The 22,323-nt window shown below is 36.0% G+C and overlaps 1 protein-coding gene across 1 annotated transcript in view; it reads left to right on the top strand.

Moving 5' to 3' along the window:
* Positions 1-5,569: 5,569 nt before the first annotated feature.
* LOC104524697 (adhesion G-protein coupled receptor D1) overlaps positions 5,570-22,323 on the top strand; it is a gene marked incomplete at its 3' end in the record, with an annotated part of 31,445 nt that continues 14,691 nt past the window's right edge. The window contains exons 1-7 of the mRNA XM_029084859.1: positions 5,570-5,695; positions 5,784-5,820; positions 9,413-9,496; positions 12,849-12,944; positions 15,842-15,964; positions 20,583-20,762; positions 21,967-22,221. Of these exons, the coding sequence (XP_028940692.1) occupies positions 5,627-5,695; positions 5,784-5,820; positions 9,413-9,496; positions 12,849-12,944; positions 15,842-15,964; positions 20,583-20,762; positions 21,967-22,221 (844 nt within the window). The remainder of the gene's footprint in view (positions 5,696-5,783; positions 5,821-9,412; positions 9,497-12,848; positions 12,945-15,841; positions 15,965-20,582; positions 20,763-21,966; positions 22,222-22,323) is intronic.

The following is a 22,323-nucleotide window of genomic DNA, read 5'->3' as shown; positions in this document are numbered from 1 at the left end:
TCAATCTCTTTGAAGCTGGTACAGCTGGCAACTTTTTTTTATTATTTATTTATTTATATTTTTTTATTTTTTTCTGTATGAAGATGTTATTAAGAATTTGTTTTGGGTAGCCTGGAACAACGGCTGTCTTTAGATGGTATTAAATACTACCTAGAGAAAATTGTCCTTTTGAGGAAGAGGAGGACTTATTTGCTGAAAGAGAATCTGTTTCAATAGCAGTAGTTGTTTTAAATAAGCAAAACCTGTGAGAATACAGCAAATGTGCTGAATCTACCAATCAAAATATTAACCAATATGCAGTATTTTATTCTAGATAACCAGTTCACCTGGATGAGCAGTTCTCTTCAAATCACATAATTTTTGCCTTTGTTGTAAATTTTCATTTACAATATAGACATAAAATACACTATAAAAATGAGAGCTAGTTAATGAAGTGCTAAGTCCTGAGATAGCTAAATAAAAGGCATTACCTACATACCAAATACTTTAAGAGAAATATTTTCAGCCCATTTGCTCTAATGATGATTTTCAGTTTCCTTGCTCAAAGAAGAAATAAGAGGTTGGAAAAGGAAAAAAAAACCCAACCCTTCACACTACAGTGGTTTTAAGAACTGCCTAATGCAGGATAGACCTGTCTGTCATGATATGGGGGTAACTTATTTTAAAAAATGAAAGCAGAAGTCATAGTCTCAGGGAATTGGATAGAGCTGGTGTAAACTGAGCCATGGTTTCTCTGAAAGGCTGAAGTGATCCATACCATACAACAGAAGAGACAGCTTAGAATCTGCATTGCAGGTACTGATGCCCACAGCCTTGGGATGCATGGGATATGGCTAGTAGAAAGAAATACAAGTTTTGAACTCCCTCTCTTGCCTATAAATTGTACTGTCAAGTGAACTCTTGGTCCTCGGTGTGTGTCTGTTCGAATGGTGGTAAAGTGGCTTCGATTGCAGCCAGTTAAATCTTAGAATGGGGGGAAAAAGAGTAATGGAGCAGCCGAGGGCACAGTCCCCAGTTTAGGAAGGTGTCTGCAAAATCCAGGGGTTGTGGCACAGGGATGCAGAAGTCAAAGAAGGACCCGGTGAATAGCACAGACTGCTTTTCCATCAAATGCTCGTAGTGTTGTTATCAGCAAGGGCAGCTTCTACGCCCTGTATTGTATTTTGTCCTTGTACCATAATTGCAGAGGACTTTATTCACCAAGTCCTTGACCTTCTGTTGAGTGTGAGCACTCTAAGTGTCTAAATACAGCACTGCTTTGGTAGTGAATATATCAAATTTGGTCTGAGAGCGAGTGTAAGAAAGACCTTCCTGATGCTACTGTCTTGTCCAAGGTCAACTTCATAGATTTGGGTGTGATTTTTTTCATCACCAAAGTGATAATTTAAAAACTCCAAAACTCTTCTTTGGTATGGGCTCATAATTCTACCTTGTAATAAGATAATATTAAAAAAAAAAGTAATACACTGTGTTAGAGGTGACCTCTTTATCTGTGAAACTACTTGTGCTTTAGAGTTTTGTGGGTAAATAATTCATGCTCATTACAAAAATAACTGTGCTGTTATAAAGGTGTGTACTGAGAAGGTGGCAGGTTTAGCCAGAATCTTCTTCTGGTTCCTTGCACATGTGCAAATCTAATCACACTTGCACCTATGCACACCTGAGTAGTTCCAAGAGGGCTGGTAGAGATGCCCTGGGTGATCCCTGTAGCAAAGGACAGCTGAATTAATTTACAAAACTGTGGATTTTTATTTTGTGTAAGTGAATTAAGTAAAATCAGTTCTACAACTACTTATCTTGGATGTCTATAATAAGCCAGAAAAGTTAGCACTAAAATGTCACATTTAAGTGGGTGAGTGTTGGTGTATTGGCTTTTTAACCACCTTGTTAATAATTTCTATTACTGATAGAGAAATAGTTTGACCAGGGACTCATTTTAACTCAGAGTATTTATTGGAGTATTAGTAAAGATTCTGATATTAGAGAAGTTTTACAAAATCTGTTATATTTATTCTTAAAATACTCCTTTCTAATAGTTTGTTAAAACATTTCAATCCCAATTACACACCAGCTGTCTTGAGGGAAGTTAATGATTCCAATGAAAACAAAGGAAGAAAACTGTATTTCAGATTGTTTGTCTTCTGCAGTGTAAAACATTCTTTAACGGATTATTTTCTCTGCTTATATTTACATAGTTAGAAATAAAGAATTTTAACTTCAGGTTGTTTTTCATTTCCTGGTAAATGTTGGCTACAGCATTTGCTAATTTTCTGTTTCAATACATAATCATCCTGAATGAACACGAGGTGAACAAGGAAAGCTGAAACTGAAAGTTAAGTTTAATTATCGCGTGATAGATCACACTCACATTGCTGTGAAATTGTTGCAAACGGCATCACCAGCATATGACTGATCTTTTTGTTAAACCTTTGTCTTTGAAAGCCCTGCTCCCTCAATAAGGAAAAAAAAAAGAATTGAGAAGTGGGGAAAAAAAGATGAGAGAGAAACCTGGGGCATGTAATTTCCCAGTGCTGTTTGTGAGCATCTGGTTGTTGCTACAGCCCATCAGGCTTTTGGTTCTGCTTAGGGAACTCATTCTACCTGTCAGCAAATGTCCAAGATGCAGAGCAACTCCTCCCTCGCCTTTTTACTGCTCTCTGCTTAAGTGGGACAGAAAATCTAGAGGCCTTTCATGGATCCCCCCAGTACTGTAACACAGGGGTCACAGCTTTCTCCTGCCTCGCTCCCTTGGGCAGGGCAGCAGGGAGGGAGAAACCTCTCCAGTAGGCTTAGCACAGGCTGCCCAGTAATCCAGCATCTGCGGACCTTTGTGCTTTTATTGACATGCAAGTACTTTAAATCAATGTTATTTCATCCACAGGTTCTTCAAGAGCAATCCACTGTGATTGTCTTCCAAGTGCTGGATCAGTTACTGGGGTTTACATATGAGATACTCAGTGGTGCATCTGGTCTGTGGTGGGAGCAGTGTGACTTTTCAGATCAGGTTTCCGGAGGATCACAGGAATAAATTCAGAATTTGTTCCTGCAAATAATCTCCAGTGCCTGCTTGCAATTTGCTGGTTCCACAAAAATTTTGGCAGTGAACGTGTTTGCTTGGATTCTCACAATTGTTTTGGTAAGCATATTCTTTCCCTTGACAGGCCCCTCTTGGCAAATATTTTAAATTCCCATCTTTCTCTTTTTACATTTTAGCTTTTCTCAGGATTTTTAGCTGCAACTCTCTATTCTTTCTAGTAGTGTATATACTTGTCAGTACGTGATGCAGAATTCCTAGGGTTTACACAGAATTCCTCCTCTTCCTTCAGGATATAGAGGAGTTTGTGGCTAACTGTAATGAGGAAAGTAGTAAAAAAAAGCCTAGACGAAAATAAGCGAAAGTCAGGCTGATTATAACTAAGTGGGAAGTTAAATTTTTGTAGAAACTGAAATTCAAAACTTTCAAAATTATTTTGTTGTTAAGTCCTAAATCAGGGTTACAAAAAAAATACATGTTTTATTTCAATAGTGAAATATTTTAATACTAAACTTTGGTAACATGGAAGCATTCATGCATTATGAATGTTTTAAGGTTTCAAAAATTATTTTTGATCTCTTCAGTTCTTGGACCCTGGAATCTCATCTATTTTGCCAGTCATCTGCAAGGAGCTAGTTACCACCAGAACCTTCATAAGTTCAGTATATGTCTGGAGAACCAGCTGGATAAATCAGGGCCACAACTACTACTGAACTTGCTGGGATTCCAACTATATGATCTCTGTATACAGTGTCAGTGGAAAACTGTTTAATCCTGAAAGTTATAATCAATGTGAGCCAAGAGTTTGGTGCAGAAGCTATGATTAAGAAGTAGACAAGAGGGCAACTGGAAGGAATAGAGCTAAGAAAAAGAACCAGGCAAATATAGGCTGATATAGGTACCTGAAGAGATGGGCCAAGAGTCACAACATGGATGTGTGGAGTGGAAGGGTAACTAAAGGTCATAAGATGAGTCATAGAGGGTCGGTGGCACACATGGAAACGGGAGCGCATGATCACTTTTGTATAGATCAGTATCTTGTGCGTCCATTGATTTTAGGCAGAGGGTGTTTTACTGCATGAGTAAGCAGCTGGGGATGAAAGTATGATCTAATCTATTGACATAACTTTTGGAAAAATAAAAGGTAAATAAAATAATTTGAATTTTGCTGAGATATTAGTGTGGTCCAATTCCGATTTTGTTTCTGATCTTGCCTACATTGTATTTAAATAGCTTGTGTGAGGATAAAGAAAGGGATGATAAGGAAGTGTAAGGAAGAGATGAACAGGGATGGAAAGCTTGTAAAATTTTATTTAAAATGTTATTCCTTCAGTTTATTTCACTAAAAAGAAAAAAGGAAACTTGGAGGGAACTGCAAACAAGATTTTACCATAGAGGAGCAGATTAAATGAAAAAAATCAGCTAGTTCTAGCTGCTGCTTTTCTTCTACATATAAAATGACGGTTAGTATTTGTGACATAGTTCAGACCATATTTGTGAGGCTCTTATAAAAATACTTAAATGTAATTATTTTTTACTAAAAAAGAAAAAGAAAATAAAATGGCAACTATAGAAGTATTTTCCTAGTTCTTTTACTAGTTTTGTTGTGCAGCTTTGAGCAAATCAGTGAAATTACTAGTGCCTCAGTTTCCCCTTATTGATAGAGACGTAGAAAATTAATCCCTTGGAGTGCCATGTGATTTAAATCAGTATTTTAAAAGGTCATGCTTCTTTAGACAGAAATACAATCTGTTATTTTAATAAATGGATTTTAGCTTTCCTTCAAAAATTTCTGTCCCCAACCCGTTTTATTTTTCTTAAGCCTTTGAATTATGAACACTTGTTCTGGCTCTGATTCTCTAAGCGTGCAGATTGCTAAGCGCAGTAATCCCTTTTATCTGTTTGCTGAAGCACATTGACTTGTTTCCACTTGTTCCTAGCTGGCTGGTGTTAGGACCCAGAAAAGAAACAGCAGCAACGTGATATAAATAGAGTACCAGAATGGGACAAAGTTTGAGAAGAAAGCATGACATCACTCCGACTTGCTCTCCACCCAAAAAGATCTGGGATGGAGGTGCAAACGTGAGCTGTACAAGCGAGGAGTGTGCAACTCTTTTCAGCTCAGTTTCTGAGGAAATTGTGACAGTTCTATGCTCTGTGTGCTGTAAGGAAGTACATTTTCTTGCTAGCAAAACTAGAACTGGCTTCAGATCTCTGACAACATGAAAGTAATTGAAAGGAAAAGACAACCATAGGAGGAAAGTTGAAAACAAGATCTTTTCTTTTTGGCACAGTTTGTAACAGAATTTTTTACTTCTTTCCATGGAGCAGTACAACTTTTGGATCTGATGCACATTTTAATTTTACTCCAATCACAGTAATTTATTTATAGTTAAATGAAGAGATCAAAGTGTGAAGCAAGCAAATACTACTTAAAGGATCTGGAAGGATATTTTGACATCACTGAAGGAACAGACTTTTTGAACCTGCATGGAAAATGTCCCTTTCAATACAAAAAGTAGCAAAGAAAAACTTATGATTGAAATCTTACAGGAATTTTATTTCAGTTGTACTTTTAACCTTAAATAGACCATGGAGAATTTATTATCTCTGCTCTCTTGTCATTATTCGTTGCTGATTTTATTTCAGTACAAATATCAGGTAATGTTCTGAATATGGTCAGTACGGAGTTATACTTGGATTCCTCTTAGCAAGTTTTGCCTCACTGTGTCTCATGTTTTATGTGCAGGTGTATGGAAACTATTCCCAGCTACCCAAACATCCAGGTAAGGAATGTTCTATTTACATTTTATGACAATGTGCTTAAATATTTATTTGCTTTTTCAGTTTATATTGTTAGTTTTCTTAGTAGCTCCAAAGAAACTGTGATCCTACGTTTGAATGTTAGCTCTGTACTAAAAATGTAATAAAGTCTAAAGTAGCAGACTGTCACAGTCACTTTAAATTCAGTAACCTACCTACTAAATACTCTGCATAGAAATATATTTGGAGAAAAAAGGCTTATATTTGATATGTAGAAAAATCCTATATACACTGTTTGTTTATTATTACTTTTTTTTGGCATGAGTTTCTGAGTCAGACCTCTCCACAGACTATTTTCTTTCCTTGCCCTCAATGTATTACTGTTCAGTGTTTTCAATTCAATGATTTACAGTTAGATATGCCAGCTTGTATACTTTGCAGTACTTTGGCATGGCTTCAAGTCATCTGCTCTCCTCCCAGCCTTCATGCTTAAGTTTAAATCGATTATAGAGCATATTAAGGATCTTTCATCTCTTTTCAATGTAGAAAAAAACTTACTCAAAGCTCATTTGGGGTCTGCGTGTGTAACTGCAGAATTCTGTGGTTTATATAAATAGTTTAACCTCAAGCCTCATGGTGGTGTACAAGTACAATTTTACTGCTTTACCAATTCATGTATTGCTTTGAGCTTTTTAGTTTTAACCATATGTAATTATTTTTTAAATAAAATACAGAGCAATGTGGAAAAGCCATGCCTGCTATTGCAGGAGCTTCAGCCTGATTAGTTTCTTTTGTTCTACCTTCACTCAAAAACCAAAGAAATACAGTCTCATTTCCTATAGATGAGGATTGCTGGCTTCTAGCTCATGGAACAATAGGGGGGAAAAAAAGCCTCCTGTAATAAGGGGACAAGTTACACAACATTTATTTTGTAGTACAGTATGTGTGTGTGTGTGTGTGTGTGTGCAAGCATAACCCCGAGCGATGCTTTTGGGATATGAAAGAGACTGTAAACAAGTCCTGTGGTTTTGTTCCAAATACAACGTAGTTACCTATTGGAAGGGATGATTCTATGATTCTGTTGCAAGTATACGTTGAATTCAAGGCAATGGGTATTTGTTCTCAGAGGTCTTCTCAGGGCTGATTGGCTGGAAGTGCAGTAACAGCATGGCTTTATATAGTTCAGAACTGGGAGCTGGGAAAGCCACCGATGTGCGGTGTAGCTCTAGGCATTTCACTTTGCTGTATATATATTTCCCTTCCCTTCCCCCTCCCCCTCCTTTTTTTTCCCCCAGCTTTTAAATGTAAGCTTCTTACAACATATCTTCTCCTTACAAGTTTGATGCTCAGTTTTAGTTGAGTTTGGGTTGCTTGGAGTTTTCAGACTGGGTTTTGCACATGCTTATTCTGTGTCGTTATTCTTTTACGTTGGCAGTAGCTTTCTCCTTTTTGTGCCTTTGTATCTTCCAAGTGTTCAAAGGAAATGCATAGCCGTAGAATCTCATTCATTTCTCCAAAGACATCCTCATCTTATCTATTTATGCTTGTGCTCCCTCTCTGTAGGAAAACCCCTATGACAATTCCAAACATTTCTAGTTAGGTAGGCCAATAATATACCCTGATTGATTATGAATCATTTGTTAGATATCTTTGATATAGTTCAGTTTGGAAGCTAGTCTGAGTAGTTGGTGTGTCCTCACAAGATGCAGCGCTTCTTTTAATTCTGTGCTCTCAGATCTACAGTTGCTTGTGATGTTTAGCAATTTAATCAGCTTTGCACTCTTATTAAAACAAATCTTGGGATTCTCTCTGTGTCACTGCTCTGAAACTGTACCATGAGGACAGAGGACACCAAACTGGTCTTCACTGTGTGGGCTAAGCAGTTTAAGCATGCAAATAACATACTTGTACTTTCATATCCATGATAAAGAAATCCTGTTTCTATCTAGGACGTTAAAATGATAGAATAATTATAAAATAGGCAAGCTGTTTTGATCTCAAGAGTGAAGGAAGGTCTGGGATAGACTGTAAATGTCAAGGGACACTGCTTGTGATTTGTTTTAACTTGCACACTAGGCACAGGGAATTTTGTATTGTGTATGGCAGCTGAAGTGGTTTGTAGCAAATTTATCTCTATCAGCTTCACACCTCAGGTTCTTGAAAGATTGCTTGGAAATGAAAAATGTAGAGCAAAGAAATACAGATACGGTGTAATATAAATACTCTCTCTGTCCCTGTTGTCTGTTGTGTCATTCCACCTTCCACCCAAAGAAAAGATTAACTCAAACTAATACAATGATATATCATGAGCAAAACATGTTCTCATTTGCATTCACAGTAAAATTTCATGATGTCTATATCAACCTTCTAAAACTTAGTTAGATGTAAGAGATTATACATTAATTTCAGCACAGCTGGATAAATTATTTTGAGAGTACAGTGTTTCTTGCTGCTAACAAGATAATAAGAAATTGCAATTCATGTTTTCCTACGTTATTAATACTCTATCCTTAAAACAGAATTGTTAACACAATTTTATTGTTCTGGACAGCCTGCTTCTAGTCAAGTTTGAGTAGTCATATCTCATAAAATCTGTTCAAACTGCTCAATTAGACTGTGCAGATAAATCTGCCAATGGAAACCAGTAGATTTTTTGCTTTTTTCAGCTTGTCCACCTGTTGCTAAGGAGGACATTTATGAAAACAAAATGTTCGTATCAGCCTTGAGGAGTTGTTCTGATTTTGGTGTAGTGGATAAGGTTCTGAAGGAACAGCTAATACTGTATGGGGAGGAGTGAACTATTTTTTGTATGTTGCTTAATATTCTGGAACCCCTTTTCTTGGGAAACAAAATTCCTTCTGTTAAAGCTACTTCTCCTATGTGACTCTGTTAAGGTGAGTTATCTGGAGCCATCAGGAAGGCTTGACTCTGCAGTAACAACTGTGCAGCCACCTATACTCTTATGCCCGTTGCAGCTCCTCCACCATTGAGTACTGCTCCATCCTCTGTCTGACTATGTCTCTCCATAGAAGACCAAAGGTGAAAAAATCCGTAGATTAATATAACCTGAAGGTGTTGCACTGGTTTTCCAGTGGGTTTTGGAGAGAGGATAAGATTCCTGGGAACTCTCTAGCATCATCTTCTACTACCTTGAAGTGGAGAGCTGTTACCTACGGAGGAGGCAGGAGCAGAAGTAATATGCTAGAGACGCTAATAATTTCCCTGTGCCTTCCCTTCTTGGTGCTTCGTACAATCCACTATGTGTTTAAAATTTTATGAAATCTTGAAATTACTCTTGAATGACTCCTGAAGTGTTACTTCAACGAGTGCTGCCTGATACACTAGCAGAGATTGTCAGAGATTGTTACATGTTCTAAGTGCAATTAAAATAAAAATCAGTTGCGTTTTAAAAACAGATTTTCTGCAGTGGTCAATCAGATATATGGATTTAATCTACTTTGCCATTTTGATTTATGATCTCACTTACATGCTGTGTTTGATTTACATAAAATATCTTAACCTACTGACCTCCTTTATTGTTCTCTTCTGTGGAGACTTATTACACTCCTTGTTGGTCCTTAATTTAATAACCTTTTCATCTGTGTTTCTTGAAAGGGTTCAAAGTTCTCGCATCAGCTTCCCATTACTGGCCATTGGAAGATGTGGATGGAATTCACGAGTTTCGGGATACGAATGGAGGTAGACAAAGGATTCCTTGACAATGGCAATGACATAAGTATTTGTGGCAGTCTGTAAGTAGAAAGGGAGCAGGAGAAATGACAGGGATTAGCTTTTGTGCCACAGCAGCTGAGATTTTTCTCAGTTAATGTTTTGCAGTGCTCCAATGTCCAAGTGGTATTGTATTTGTGAACTGATTTTTATAGAGTATTCTCAGACGTTTTATGGGCTGTCTATGCATTGTTAAGGTTGTAAAGAGAAAAGGTTTATGATCCAAAGAGTCATTGAAATCACATTGTTATTAGTTGGTTTGGCACATGCTTAACATGCACTAATACACTCGGTGACTGAGATATACCAGCAGTGAAGATGCCTACTGTTTTTTTGCTTTTTGGAAGGAGTGAAATGCCCAAATTCTTCATGCACTTTTGAAAATTACTTGTAGTATCTATAGAAAAAGAAGTGTTAGCTCTTATCTGATTGCTCCTTACTCATTTTTATCTGCTTTTTGTATTTCCTTAAAAGCAGTATTGCAGAATTAATTCAATTTTGGTTTTTGGTTTTTTTTTTTTTTTTTTTTTTTTTTTTTTTTTTTTTTTTTTTTTTTTGTGTTTTTTTTTTTTCTGATTGGGCAAAATCAAGAGAGATTTGATAATTCAAAATTCTCACAAATTCAAATTTGAATTTGCATTTCAAACCAATTCAAAACTCACTGGTTTGAAAGAGTCAGTTGTCAGGACTGAAGGAATGATATTAAAAGGCAGTTTGGTTGGATTCAGCAGTTTTTTCTGGTTCTGATGTTTCATATCGGGACCAAAACGGGTGGTGGGGGCTTCCTGGGAATGTGCAGGTGATGGAATTAATGGAGCTTCAACCAAACCACTGTAACCCATCACAGCACTATGGCCTTGCAGAGCCATTCCTTCCAGATGAAATTTTCAGCTATCCTCTCCTTCCTTCTGAGACTCAAAGGTCTGTTAGTAATTTTCATGTGAACTTTTTTCCCTATTCTGAATTTTAGCAAATTCCAAGTTGAGCTGATGGATATTCCACAGTATTTCTTGCACTATGGCTGACCACCTTGGCAGCTGAGCTAAACTGTGTTGTACTAGTACAAGGGGTAGTTGCTGTGTTACCACTAGTGACTGTGATATCTTTTCCCAGAAAGAACACTGCAGAAGATTAAATCAGGAGTTAGAGATGTTTACAACTTTACATGAAAAATGTTACAAAAGTGCAAAGTTATTGCTATTTATTACACAAAAATGACAATACCAGTCTCTCTTCCTATGTGGGGAAAAAGATGCATAAATATATGAAACCTTTTTTTCCAGAAGTGTTCAAATATGTCACACTTAAACTTTGACCCATCTTTCCACAAAGTTTCTTGAAGGAATGCAATTGACTGACCAGAAATGAATCTGTGCAATATTCTGCTCCCATTAGAGGCTGATGACAGCATTCCTATTGACTTCAATAGAATAATAATTTGTCTTACAAAAAGTTACCATATGAGTTCTCTAACAGTGTGTTAAAGCAATTTTCTGACACTGGACTTCACGTGGTTTCAAGAAGAGGAAAGTGCTCCATATCTAGCACTGTTTTGGCAATCATGTTACAACAAAGTTGTTTTGAAAGTGCTTGAAAGCAATATACAAAATATAGCTCTTGGAAAAATGCCATTGATGTTAGATTGTTTTTCAAGTTATGTTAAATTATGTTATTCCAGCAAAATTCAGAAATCTTTTCAGTAGTATCTTAGATAAAGCAGAACATATAAAGATCCTCATCCTACAAACCTTCACTGACAGGAATGAGAATGGCTCACATGAGCAATTTGACTCCTATTATGAAATTGTGTTAAATAACTTTATAAATGAGCCAGCTGCATGACTTTGCTGAAAAAATTTGGAGGACTTTGTCTCACTATTATTTGCAGAATATGCCAGTAGCCAAAAGGCTTTTTCTCAACAGTGTGATTCTGACGATGTTGAATTCTTTCCTTAATGTTGCAGTGGATAGTTCAAATTCTGCTCAGTTGCTTGTATTGTGTCTTATAATACACAGATATTATTTTGACTGCCTCCAGCAGAGGTTTTATCTATCTCTCTGATATTTGACTTTGATATACAAGAGATGTTTTCTTTATTGTTTTAATCTAATGCAGGTGACAATTTGCTTGGTTTTGATACCATTCTGATTACACAACTCTTCTGTTTATTGCTAGAGTCTTTCTTGTTTTTCCACTCATCATATCATGCAATTATTTTCATTCCATGTTTCTCCTCTTAAATCTTTGAAGCATCATAATCTGTCCATCATGTTAATCCATTTTATTTGTTGAAGTCACTGTGTGTGAAGCCAGATTTATATCTCTCAAAGCATTTGTGTTGTGTAAGAGAGTGTCAGCAAATTAATTTTTGTTTGTCTCAGCAATAGAAGCAATTGAAGACAAAGAGTGAAAAATATAGCAAATAAAAAAGATGTGGCCATGTTCAGGTTTTTCTTCTGACTCCTTATTTTCCATGCATTTTTTACTTGAGGTTTTTGTGTGCATTTTTTTTTTTTAAGAGCATTTGCCTTTCCCTTCTGTGAGCTCAGCTGGACTAAATCTCAAATCAATTTCTCTCTATTTGCTTTCATGGGCTTTGTATCAAGCTCTATTTACTGCCCAGGGTAAATAATTATAGTGCACAAGATACCGTTAAATTATCAAAATAAGGAAAAAAAAATTGTTGCCAGATATAAAGTTGTTTTTTTTAATTACATTTAGATGAAATTTCTTGTATTTTACTTTGTGCCCATTACCTCTTATCTGTTAACTGGATACAACTAAGGAGGATCTGGCACTATCTTTACACCTCCCATCGGGTGTTTATACACATTGATAAGATCCCTGAGCTCTCTCCTCTCCAGGTTGAGCAATCCCAGCATTCTCGGTCTTTCTCTGTATTTATTCTGGTATGTCCATGTCTCTCTTGTTCTGCTGAGTCTGGAACTGGACATGGGACTTGGAATCGCCCATAGCTTTTGCACTAGTATGATTATTTTTGTTTTAATTGCAGAGTTCCTTGCCAGCATGATTTTATTTCAGAGCCCTTCATCTGCAGTTGTATTTTTTCATAGTTTTTTCTTCTCAGTTAGCATAAAGGAAAAAAAAAATGTTTTCATGATACTGCATTTACTTAACTTGTGTAAAGACTGTAACATTCATATGCATACAAGTCCTTGGGAGAAGTAGTTGTATGATAATTTTAAAGGCCACTGACAAACATCTGTGATTTGTGCTATGTTGAGAGATATGAACTGGTCAATTCATTACTGATTGTGTTTATTCATTGTTTTGCTTATTTTCTTTTGTTGTTCCACCCAGCTCTAAGAATCCACAACTTCACTGTGCTTCCTTCCCATAACTCTACCTTTGTATATACCAATGACTCTGCCTACTCTAACTTCTCTGCAACTGTAGGTGAGGATTTACATATTTTTTTGTTCTGCATTTGTCAAGCTTGGATGGTTCTTGTAACATTGGATTCAAAGTTAACACTGATTTGGTTAAAGTGGTCATGTGCTAAAGGTCTATTTATGCTTACATTGGCATACATTGTTGAAAAAGCACTCCTGCAACGTTACCTGAATTTCTCTGAACAACAGGGAGAGGCATCCCCATTCTAAGCAGCCCATGGGAGGGTGGGCCCCAATGGCCCTCCAAAACCTAAAATATTTGTTTTAAGATTTAAAAGAAACAGAAATGACATTTCAGAGGAACATATAAGAACAAATAGGTTGATTTTTTTTTTTTCTTGTCTTTCAAGGTTAAAAGGAAAAAGAAGCTCTCTGTTTTTCACCATTTCATAGTAATTTTTAAAGGACACATTAAGAAAGACAGATGCAAGCAAATTTGCAAAGCCTGGAAGTAAGATCTTGTCAATCACAACATCTTCAATTAACATATTTGGTGTTTTTTGGGTTTTGTTTTTTTTAAAAAACAGGCAAGCAAAAATCTGCATATAGATGTCCTTTTAATGATTTAATATTATTATTATTTTTTTAACATCAACACACCAGGAGACAAAAGAAAGAACAGACAATTACAACTCTCCAGGCAGAAACCTGACAGCTTGGAAACTAGTTACATCTACACCAGCATAAGCTTAAAGTAATTTAATTTAAGACACTGGGATTTAGATTTCTGTAGGTACAATTGAAATATGACCTCTTGTGCACTTTACAATTAAGTTTTAACTCACATTTAATTATTGGAATATCTGACCTAAGGAGAAGAATGGAAAAGGTATAGCTGTCACTTGGGCTGCTCAGATACTAGGAGAGTTATATTATAATATTTAAACCACTGTTGTTCTACTCTAACAGTAAAATATGCTGGCAAATGTGAACTCTTAATAATGAACTTCAAATGACCCTAATTCCTTTCAGTCCTTTCTTATCTGCTTTATAGACCATTTGCATAATTTTCACATAATAAGATAAATTCAATATGAACATTAATAAGAGTGACACCTATGGCAAAGGAAATGCTATAGAAACAGAAATGTGTTATCTTATGGAATTCATTCTGACTAAATTAACTTAAAATTCAAGTGACTCAAGAAGAACTTAGAAATGTTCGATTCACTCCGTAACACATACTCAAATTTTTAAAAGAAACTAAATTTTATCTGTCAATTCAATACAGAACTTGATGAACTCTTCCTTAAAGGGAGGGGAAGATACATGAAAACTGTGATGAGATTTGGGATTACCTAGGAAAATATTTGGACATACGTTCACTGAGGGCTATGCCATGCTATTGCTGTTTCCTTGAGTGGTGTTATTCTACAGATGGGCCAGCACTGTGACTGCTGTCCTCGCACCTGATGGTTGTCTACAGTTTGAAAATGAGATGCCTTCTTGCCCATGTCCCCACTGCATAAAGGGATGCACCATCTTTAAGCAGTAACAACAGTATTTGTGATTATCACTCTAAAAAGATGGATGGTCTGTCCCTAGCACTGACTGTGCATCTTTGGCATGATTTGTGCTGTGGAAAAGGCTTCTGTTAAGTCAAACAGATATACAGTGATAAATACAGAGGAAAGTCCCTTACATCCCACCCTTTACATATTTTAGACAATATATGTGCCTTCCTTGTTTCCCCTTATGGTCTTGTTAGATTTTCAAATATCAGCCAGCAACTACCTGGCAATTTCTGCACCTCAGAGCAGGAAAAGACTGTATTATCATTTCGGGTGTTTCCCTTGGAGCAACTCTTCTCCTAATACTTTTTCAGAAGGAATTATAGAAAAGGATCTTAAAACCAAGGTTCTGAATCTTCACAATCCTTTCAGAAATGCCATCACAAACAATGGTATTAACATGAAATTCCCAACTGAACAATTACATTCTGTCTGCTCAGAAATAGATGATGGCAATATTCTGTGTTCAGGCTTTTTAACACAGTGTAATTTTTTGATTGTGATTTCCTATTGTCTTCATTGCTAAAATTTGTCCTTTTTATCTTGGGACAAATGAGATTAACTTCTCATCATCATCTATCACCTGGACTCTCAGACCGTAGTGAGGTTTCCTATAGGAAACGAGTATCATGCTTTCTTAGTATTAAGAAGGCTCATGTGCTTTAGCTAGGAGGAGATGAATCAACAGTGCTTTTCTTTAGGAGGGATCACAAGAAAATCACAATCACATCACAATACAATTAGTCATTGTCCATGTTAGACAAAGAAATAGCCTTTCCAAATGACAATGGTGCCATACCAAAGGACGTCTGAAAAGGATATATGCTTCTGCCTTTTGAATAAGCTTGTAAAGTACATTTCATTGATTTTTTTTTTAATTAAATGAAAAATGACTTTTGATCACAAAATTTCCCTTTCAAAAAATGAAAAAACCCTATTTAGTTACATTTTTGATTGATTATATAATTTCTTCACTAACTTAGGCTAACAGTAAGACTGTTGTCTATGGTGTGCTGGTATTTAGAACTCTGAAAATCATTAGATATATTCAGATTACTTTGAAATAATTATTTTTGGGTGTATGGGTTCTCTCAAGCAGTTTTAGTTAATCAAGAATCTGTGATGGATATGACTATAATTTTTTCAAACTTGACGTGAGAGAGTTATCTGTATGGTTCCTTAAAAAAAACAACCCCAAAACAACCCCAAAGACCCCACCAACAAAATCCCATCAAACTAAAATAAAAAACCAAAACCAAATAAACAAAACAACAAAGCAAGCCTATAGCTGGGAAAGAGAAACATATGAAGTGTGTGAGTGGGTTAAAATCATGTTTCCAGAAAGTTTGGATTTGTATAAATGTTAAACTGTAATTTGCTTTTCCTTTAGATATTGTAGAAGGAATGGTGAACAAAGGAATTTACGTCACTGAAAAGAAAGGTGTTACCTTTCTCTTCTTTGGAAGCTATCAAAATTCTTGCATTAGTAATCCGGAAGTTTGTGGACCTGAAGGTGAGTAAATTAATTAATTACTATTTGCTTTTCTTTTGCTGTCAAAATATGTAATTCAATAATCATTGTTTCTTTCCTCATTGGAATCAAATTCTAGCTTGACACTTTTTTCCTGTCTTTTAAAACAGTTGAGTTGTTTGATGAAAATTTAATCTTTTCTAACTGCAGTTTAAATTAAAACTAATCACGAACTACTCAGATCAATGACATATGGTATAATCAATTCGAACAAAAACAGAAATAAGCTTACAGTGTCCAAAATGTTACCTGTGTCACCAAGATTAATTCCTACAAGAACTGCATTCTGACAAAGAAGTCCTACAAGTTTCAAATTTAGGAGACAGTTTTTCAGTGTGGCCTCTTAGCAGGAATTTTGGGGGTTTTTTGTTGTTTTTTTTTCCATTTATCTTTGAAGATAACAAAATTTTTAAGTCTCTGGTGTCTTGGAATCCATTTGTTCTCATAGGTGCTTAAATATCTTAGTTCTATTTCTTTCCCCTTTCTTCTTTTTGAGCTAGGGTTACAAAATGATAGATGGAATATGGGAGCACAAATAGTGTGTTGATTACAGAAGATTATTAAACCTGTATATGATTGTCATACCAAATGTACAACTAGTCACTAGCATAAAACATTCACTGGAGATTTAAAATTCAGTAGAAATGAAGGATCAATGGAAAATGGTGGCTTTCTATACATAAACTCCAGCAGTCCCTAAGCTTAAGCAGTATTGTTAACATTGAATTTTCTTGTTTTTATTGATTGAGGCCATTCTTCAAATGGGTAACATTACTTGAAATAGGATTTATTTTTTTTTTAACTGCTATGGCAAGAGTTGTATATTAACTTTTTAAGAAAGTAGGAGAAACTTGGAGAGCAGATGGTACATGGCTATTAAGTGAGAGTATTAAAAAAAGTAATTCAGTATCCTACAGTAGGCAAATTTTCTGATACGTGCTGTATCTTTTAATACTTTTTTCAAACCACTGGGAAATAAAAATCATCAGTAAGTCATTTTATTTCTACATCTATAGTATAATATAATAATCAGAATAAATTATTTTTATAGTACCAGAGCACTCCTAGTATCTCACAAACAAGAACATTAAAAACATAAAACACTGAAATGTTCAGCAGATAAAATGTGAAGAACAGGAATCATACAAACAATAAACACTAAATCACTGTAGCAGATACTAAAAAAAAAAGAAAAGAAAAAGAAAAAAAACAACACCCCTTTATCTAAAAAGAATGTCTTTGTTTTTCTCTGAATCAGATGAAACCTGTGGCAATGATAAAATGTAATTTTATTCAAGCTTACTATTGTTTAAACATCCCTTGATGTTTGTTGGTTGCATTTGTGTCAAACTCGTGTTAAGTACACTTAAGCAGGGAATGCTTTCTGAAACGATCTTGGCATCTTTTCAGATGAAGTATTCCAAACCCTGAAACAAAAATCCCAATATTTTTTCCTAGCCTAAATTTAATAACATTTCAGAACTATTATTTTGACTTGAGAAAACAAATTCTTCTTGTGTTTTAAATGTTGAAACATTCTTCCCCCACCTTCCTTCTTTCTCAAGTAATTTTTAAACAATGGTTTTCTGTAAGCAGTTTTGGGCTCATTAAAGTGGCATTTTCAGTCAAAAGAAACATTTGTAAAGATGCAAGAGAATGTTCTCTTAATCATTAGTTTCAACACAGTAGGAGAAGTTGGATTTAGTCAACATATACAAAGTTTAAATAAAAAAAAAATAAATTAAACAGCAGCCCTATGCACAACATAGCATTTCTGAAGCTGTGTGTTTGTTGTGTGCCTTACTTTAATTTTTATTTCTGGTTCTGGCATTTAATGAATGAAAGTGGTCATAAGGAGGATTTAGATCCACAGTTTTCATATGGCTGCAGGATGATCCGTAGCTACAGGGTAGTCCAGTAGGATAGACAGTCAAAGATGGGGGGAGACCAGCTCCACTGCAGACTTGCTGTATAACTTAGTCTTTCTGTCTAAATCATTTAAGCTTCATCTCTCAACCTGTAAAGAAGGAATAACAGTACTTCCATACCTTTCAGAAGGTATACCTTTCCTTTGACAGGGGAATTGCATTAACAGCAGTAAGAGATTAACACGGTCAACCCTGGTGGCCCTTGCACCAGGGTGGTGAAGGATGATGAGCAGATCCAAGGGAGATGAATGGCTTTCTGGAAAGGGTTGGAACAGTGTTTCAGCCTGTTATGGGTGTGGTAAAGAAGCTGAAATATGAACTCAGGCTTATCTGCTGATGGAAGTATTATAACTTGCTTACAACAGACCTCAAATTCTTTAGTTTGGAGTTCACAGCATTGATAGCTTTAAACACATATCCATCAATATCTGGCAAACTGAGACTGATGATCTTCATATACTAATTGATTTCTAGGAGGCCAATGATTATCAATTAGCATTTCCATGATGGTTATTTTATCATGTATAAAGCATTTAGGGAATAGTGTGTAGATTATGTAGATTGGTGGGTGCTATCATAAGGATAACCAGAAAGATCAGTTAGACATAAAGATACTACATAGTTAAATTATTTATTGAGCAGTAACATTATTTTTAACTTTTCTGCTAAGTTAATGTGACAAAAAGAATATGTGAAATATAAAATATTTATGTTCTAGAGGGCAGTTGGGGGGAATATTTCTGATGACTCTAGTGAGCTGCCTGAGGCTTTTCCATCTTTAATCATAAAATTATGAAAGATATATAAAAATTACAGTTTTAACAAGAAATGTACATAATAGTTTGAAGGCTTCATTAACTTGTGCTGGGCTATCTGGTAGCAAATTGTCAAAGGTCACACTGCCTGGGTGACCTGCAGAACTGCTAACTATAAAATCATCCAGACAGATATTTTAACTACATGTCAAAAGCCCATAGTCAGCAGGTTAAGGGAAGTGATTATTCCCCTCTGTTCAGTGCTCTTGAGAGTGTATCTGAAGTACTATGTCCCATTTTTGTCCCTTGATACAAAAGAGATGCTGACAAGCCAGAGTGAGTCCAGCAGATGACTTAAGGAGCTGGACAAAATGACTTGTAAGGGGGAGGCTGAGACTTTGCCTTACACCGCGAAGAAAAAAGAATGCTAAGGGCTGTCATCAGCTGCCTAATGGTTGATTATAGAAGCAGGTGGAGCTGAATAATCTTGGAGATGCACAATGAAAATGTGACAGGCAACACAAGCATCTTGTAGCACAAGAAATGCTGATTAAATCTAAGGAAAAAAGTTTCTTTGCAATGTGAGTGGCCAAGCATCAGGATGGTTTTCACAGAGAGGCTGTGCAATCTACATCCGTGGTGACACTAAAATTTCAGCTGAGCTCTGAGCAGAGAGATCTAGCTCTGAAATTGACCCTGCTTTGAGCAGACAGTTTAGACTAGGTGATCTTCAGGGTCCTTTCCAACTTAGTTCATTATTATCCTTTGTGGTAAAACCTCTTCTGTTTCTGTACTTCATAAACTTTTTCTCAACCTGCTCAGACCTCAGATTTTATTGTTAGCACTTTGTACTATAAATTCTGAGATGAACATTTTTAGGAGCTGTTTAGTTGAACCATTTTCTTTATAACTGCGTTTGACTGCAGAACCTCTACAGCAGAGCCGTTACGAACTTGAAGTGCAAGGGAGGTTTGATTTGCTACTTGTGTTTCAGTCAAGCCTTTTGAGGTAACCTTTATTAAAGAAACAAGCTATCTTAGAGAAATCATATTTCTTCACTAATGTGCAATCTGAAAAGCTCTTCAATTTTGCAGTATAATAGTAAAATTTACTGTGAAGTGAACAGGATTACTTGTGGACAAAGTTAATCACATATGCACTCGCAAGACTGTGCTTGCATTTTGGGAAGAATTCTTTGTTTTTTAGGTAGGTGTAGATTTTTGACTGTGGCTCTGCGTATGTCACTGTCCCTTTCTTTTACATTAGTTCTCTGCTTTCAGCAATTACTGGAGCACTGAAGTGTGAAAACACAGGTAATAACATGCTTAGAAGAATTAAACTGTAGATAGCAATGGATTCTACTCAATAAGCATGGGCATGCTGGCAGCCAGTTAGTGCATTGGTAGCTTGGAAGCAATCAGTGTATTATTTCTGGCTCTGATAGCATTTGGTGAACATCAAAAAAGAATGTAGATGCTCCTGGAGGATATGGAGATATGAGAGCATATTGTGTTGTGAAATAAGTGAAGATCACAGGAGAAAAAGGGGATCATCATGGGGGGATGAGAAGGGTAAGGAAACTGGAAAGTTGAGACAAAGGGGATGGAAATATAAGTCAGTAAGAAAAAAAGGACTTTTTGATGCTCAAAAAACTTTAGTTTTAACTGATAGAAGCACTCAGGAAGCAATGGTTACTACTATGTCCTGGGTTTGCACGTGTGATGTGAAACCAGGGAAGAGATATTTATTTGGTTTAAACTGTTAGAGCATTGTTGATTTTAAAAATGCTGTCCTTGTTTATGCTAGTAGATGATCTGTCCTCAAAAGCATTCCCACTCCTTGTATGCTACAGTATTGGAAATTTTGAATTGCACTTGTTTGTTTTCATTAAAATCTCCTCTCACTTGCTTTCATCAGGCGTAACATTTTCCTTTTTCTGGAAGACTCAAGACCAGCAGGCTAAGTTTCTCCCTGCATCTGGTGGACAAGTAATTTCCAGTGGTTTCAAAATCTGTTCAAATGAAGGTGAAGGCTCAGTGGAGTTTTACACCCGTGGGAATGCAATGATGAAGTGGAAAGCAAGCTTTAGCCCACCAGGTAAAGTTTATAATTTTTTTAAATTCATTTTTTGGGGTTATATTTTACTTTATTCTTGCAGAGAGATGTAGTGGTGAGAGCACAACTTCAGGAAAGAGAAGTGGATATATAAAAATAGCTACAGAGCTCTGTGCTTAAGAAATCTCTTGATGTGGGGAGAGATAAAGTATGAACTGAAAAAACAGTGATATCGTATAACAGAGCATTTGCCATTCAGTAACAGTCCTTGGACCCAACTTCCAGTTGTTTCTGAAGTGGAATTCTTATTGACATCAGTAGATTAGTAAGTGCTTAGATGGAAACATGAGTGAAGAATGCAGGTTAATCCCTGACAGTTCCCAGTATATTCTAAAACTGGATACGTGTGCTGTCCTCTACTGCCTCCTAAATTAAGATTTTATTTGGTAACTATCTAATTGGGTGTTTAGTGCTTTGGTCATTTTCTTATCTGTTGAGTGTCAAGTTTTTTATGCCATGGCATGGTATTAATAATTTTTGTATATCACATATCTTACTGCTTCTATCTAAACTATGTATTACTGGGGAGTGGTATCACCTAGTGAACTGGAACAAATTCTAGTCTTCTAGTAATACCAATAATAATCACTAAATCTTTTCTTGCCTTTATTTGGCTACCTGTACATTGGTAAAATAGCACTTTCCCACCTTGTCATATCAGAGTTTTATAAAAATTAATACATCACTTTAGAAATCTTATTTTAAGAGAAAAACTGCTAAATGGCAAGAATAGTTTGTGCATTTGTGGATTATCCAATCCAAGTGAAAATTAATATTATATTTTCAGCCTCTCAAGTATAACAAAGAAACTGTGACAATTTTTAATTAGTCTATTTGCTTGTTCTCCAGTTCTTACAGTCTTTATGCAGTTCTTGCTGACCTGAGTTTTGAGACAGTATTGAAGAGACTTCCAATCTTGGCCAATAATATTTAGCAAGTGTAATTTATGAAACTGCAGTGAGCCCAAGTAAGAGTTCAGACAAAAGCTAACAGGAATTCTGCCAATATATGGGCTTCCCCATGGGTATAAAGATTAATATACATGACATCAGAATTCCATAATTCACTCTTAGCACTTCCTATACAGCTCTGGAGCACTGCACAAGTCAGCAAAAACTTACTGAACAGGACAGACTCTAAATGCAATTGATTAATGGATTTTTCTGTGACTTTTAATGTTTTGCAGGTCCTTATTGGACTCATATTCTCTTTACTTGGAAATCAAGAGAAGGACTGAAAGTCTATGTCAATGGAACTCTAAACACAACCGATCCAGATGGGAAAGTTTTCTATGATTATGGAGACCCCAGTGCAAATCTACTGACTGGGACAGAGGGGGATCAGACTAAGCGCTATGTCAATGGGGCATTTGATGAATTCATTATATGGGAAAGGGCACTCACCCCCAATGAAATTGAGCAGTACTTTACAGCTGCTATTGGTGAGTATATGCACTATTGTCATAATTAATCTTCGGTAAAGATGCTGACTTAAAAATGTTTAGTGTGTAGGATTTGTGTTCATTTACATCTTTCAGCTGTTG

The sequence above is a fragment of the Antrostomus carolinensis genome, unplaced genomic scaffold (genome assembly GCF_000700745.2).
Source record: "Antrostomus carolinensis isolate BGI_N321 unplaced genomic scaffold, ASM70074v2 scaffold920, whole genome shotgun sequence".
Classification (NCBI taxonomy): Eukaryota; Metazoa; Chordata; class Aves; order Caprimulgiformes; family Caprimulgidae; genus Antrostomus; species Antrostomus carolinensis.
Note: the sequence above shows the minus strand (reverse complement) of the source record. Positions and strands in the feature narration are given on the sequence as shown.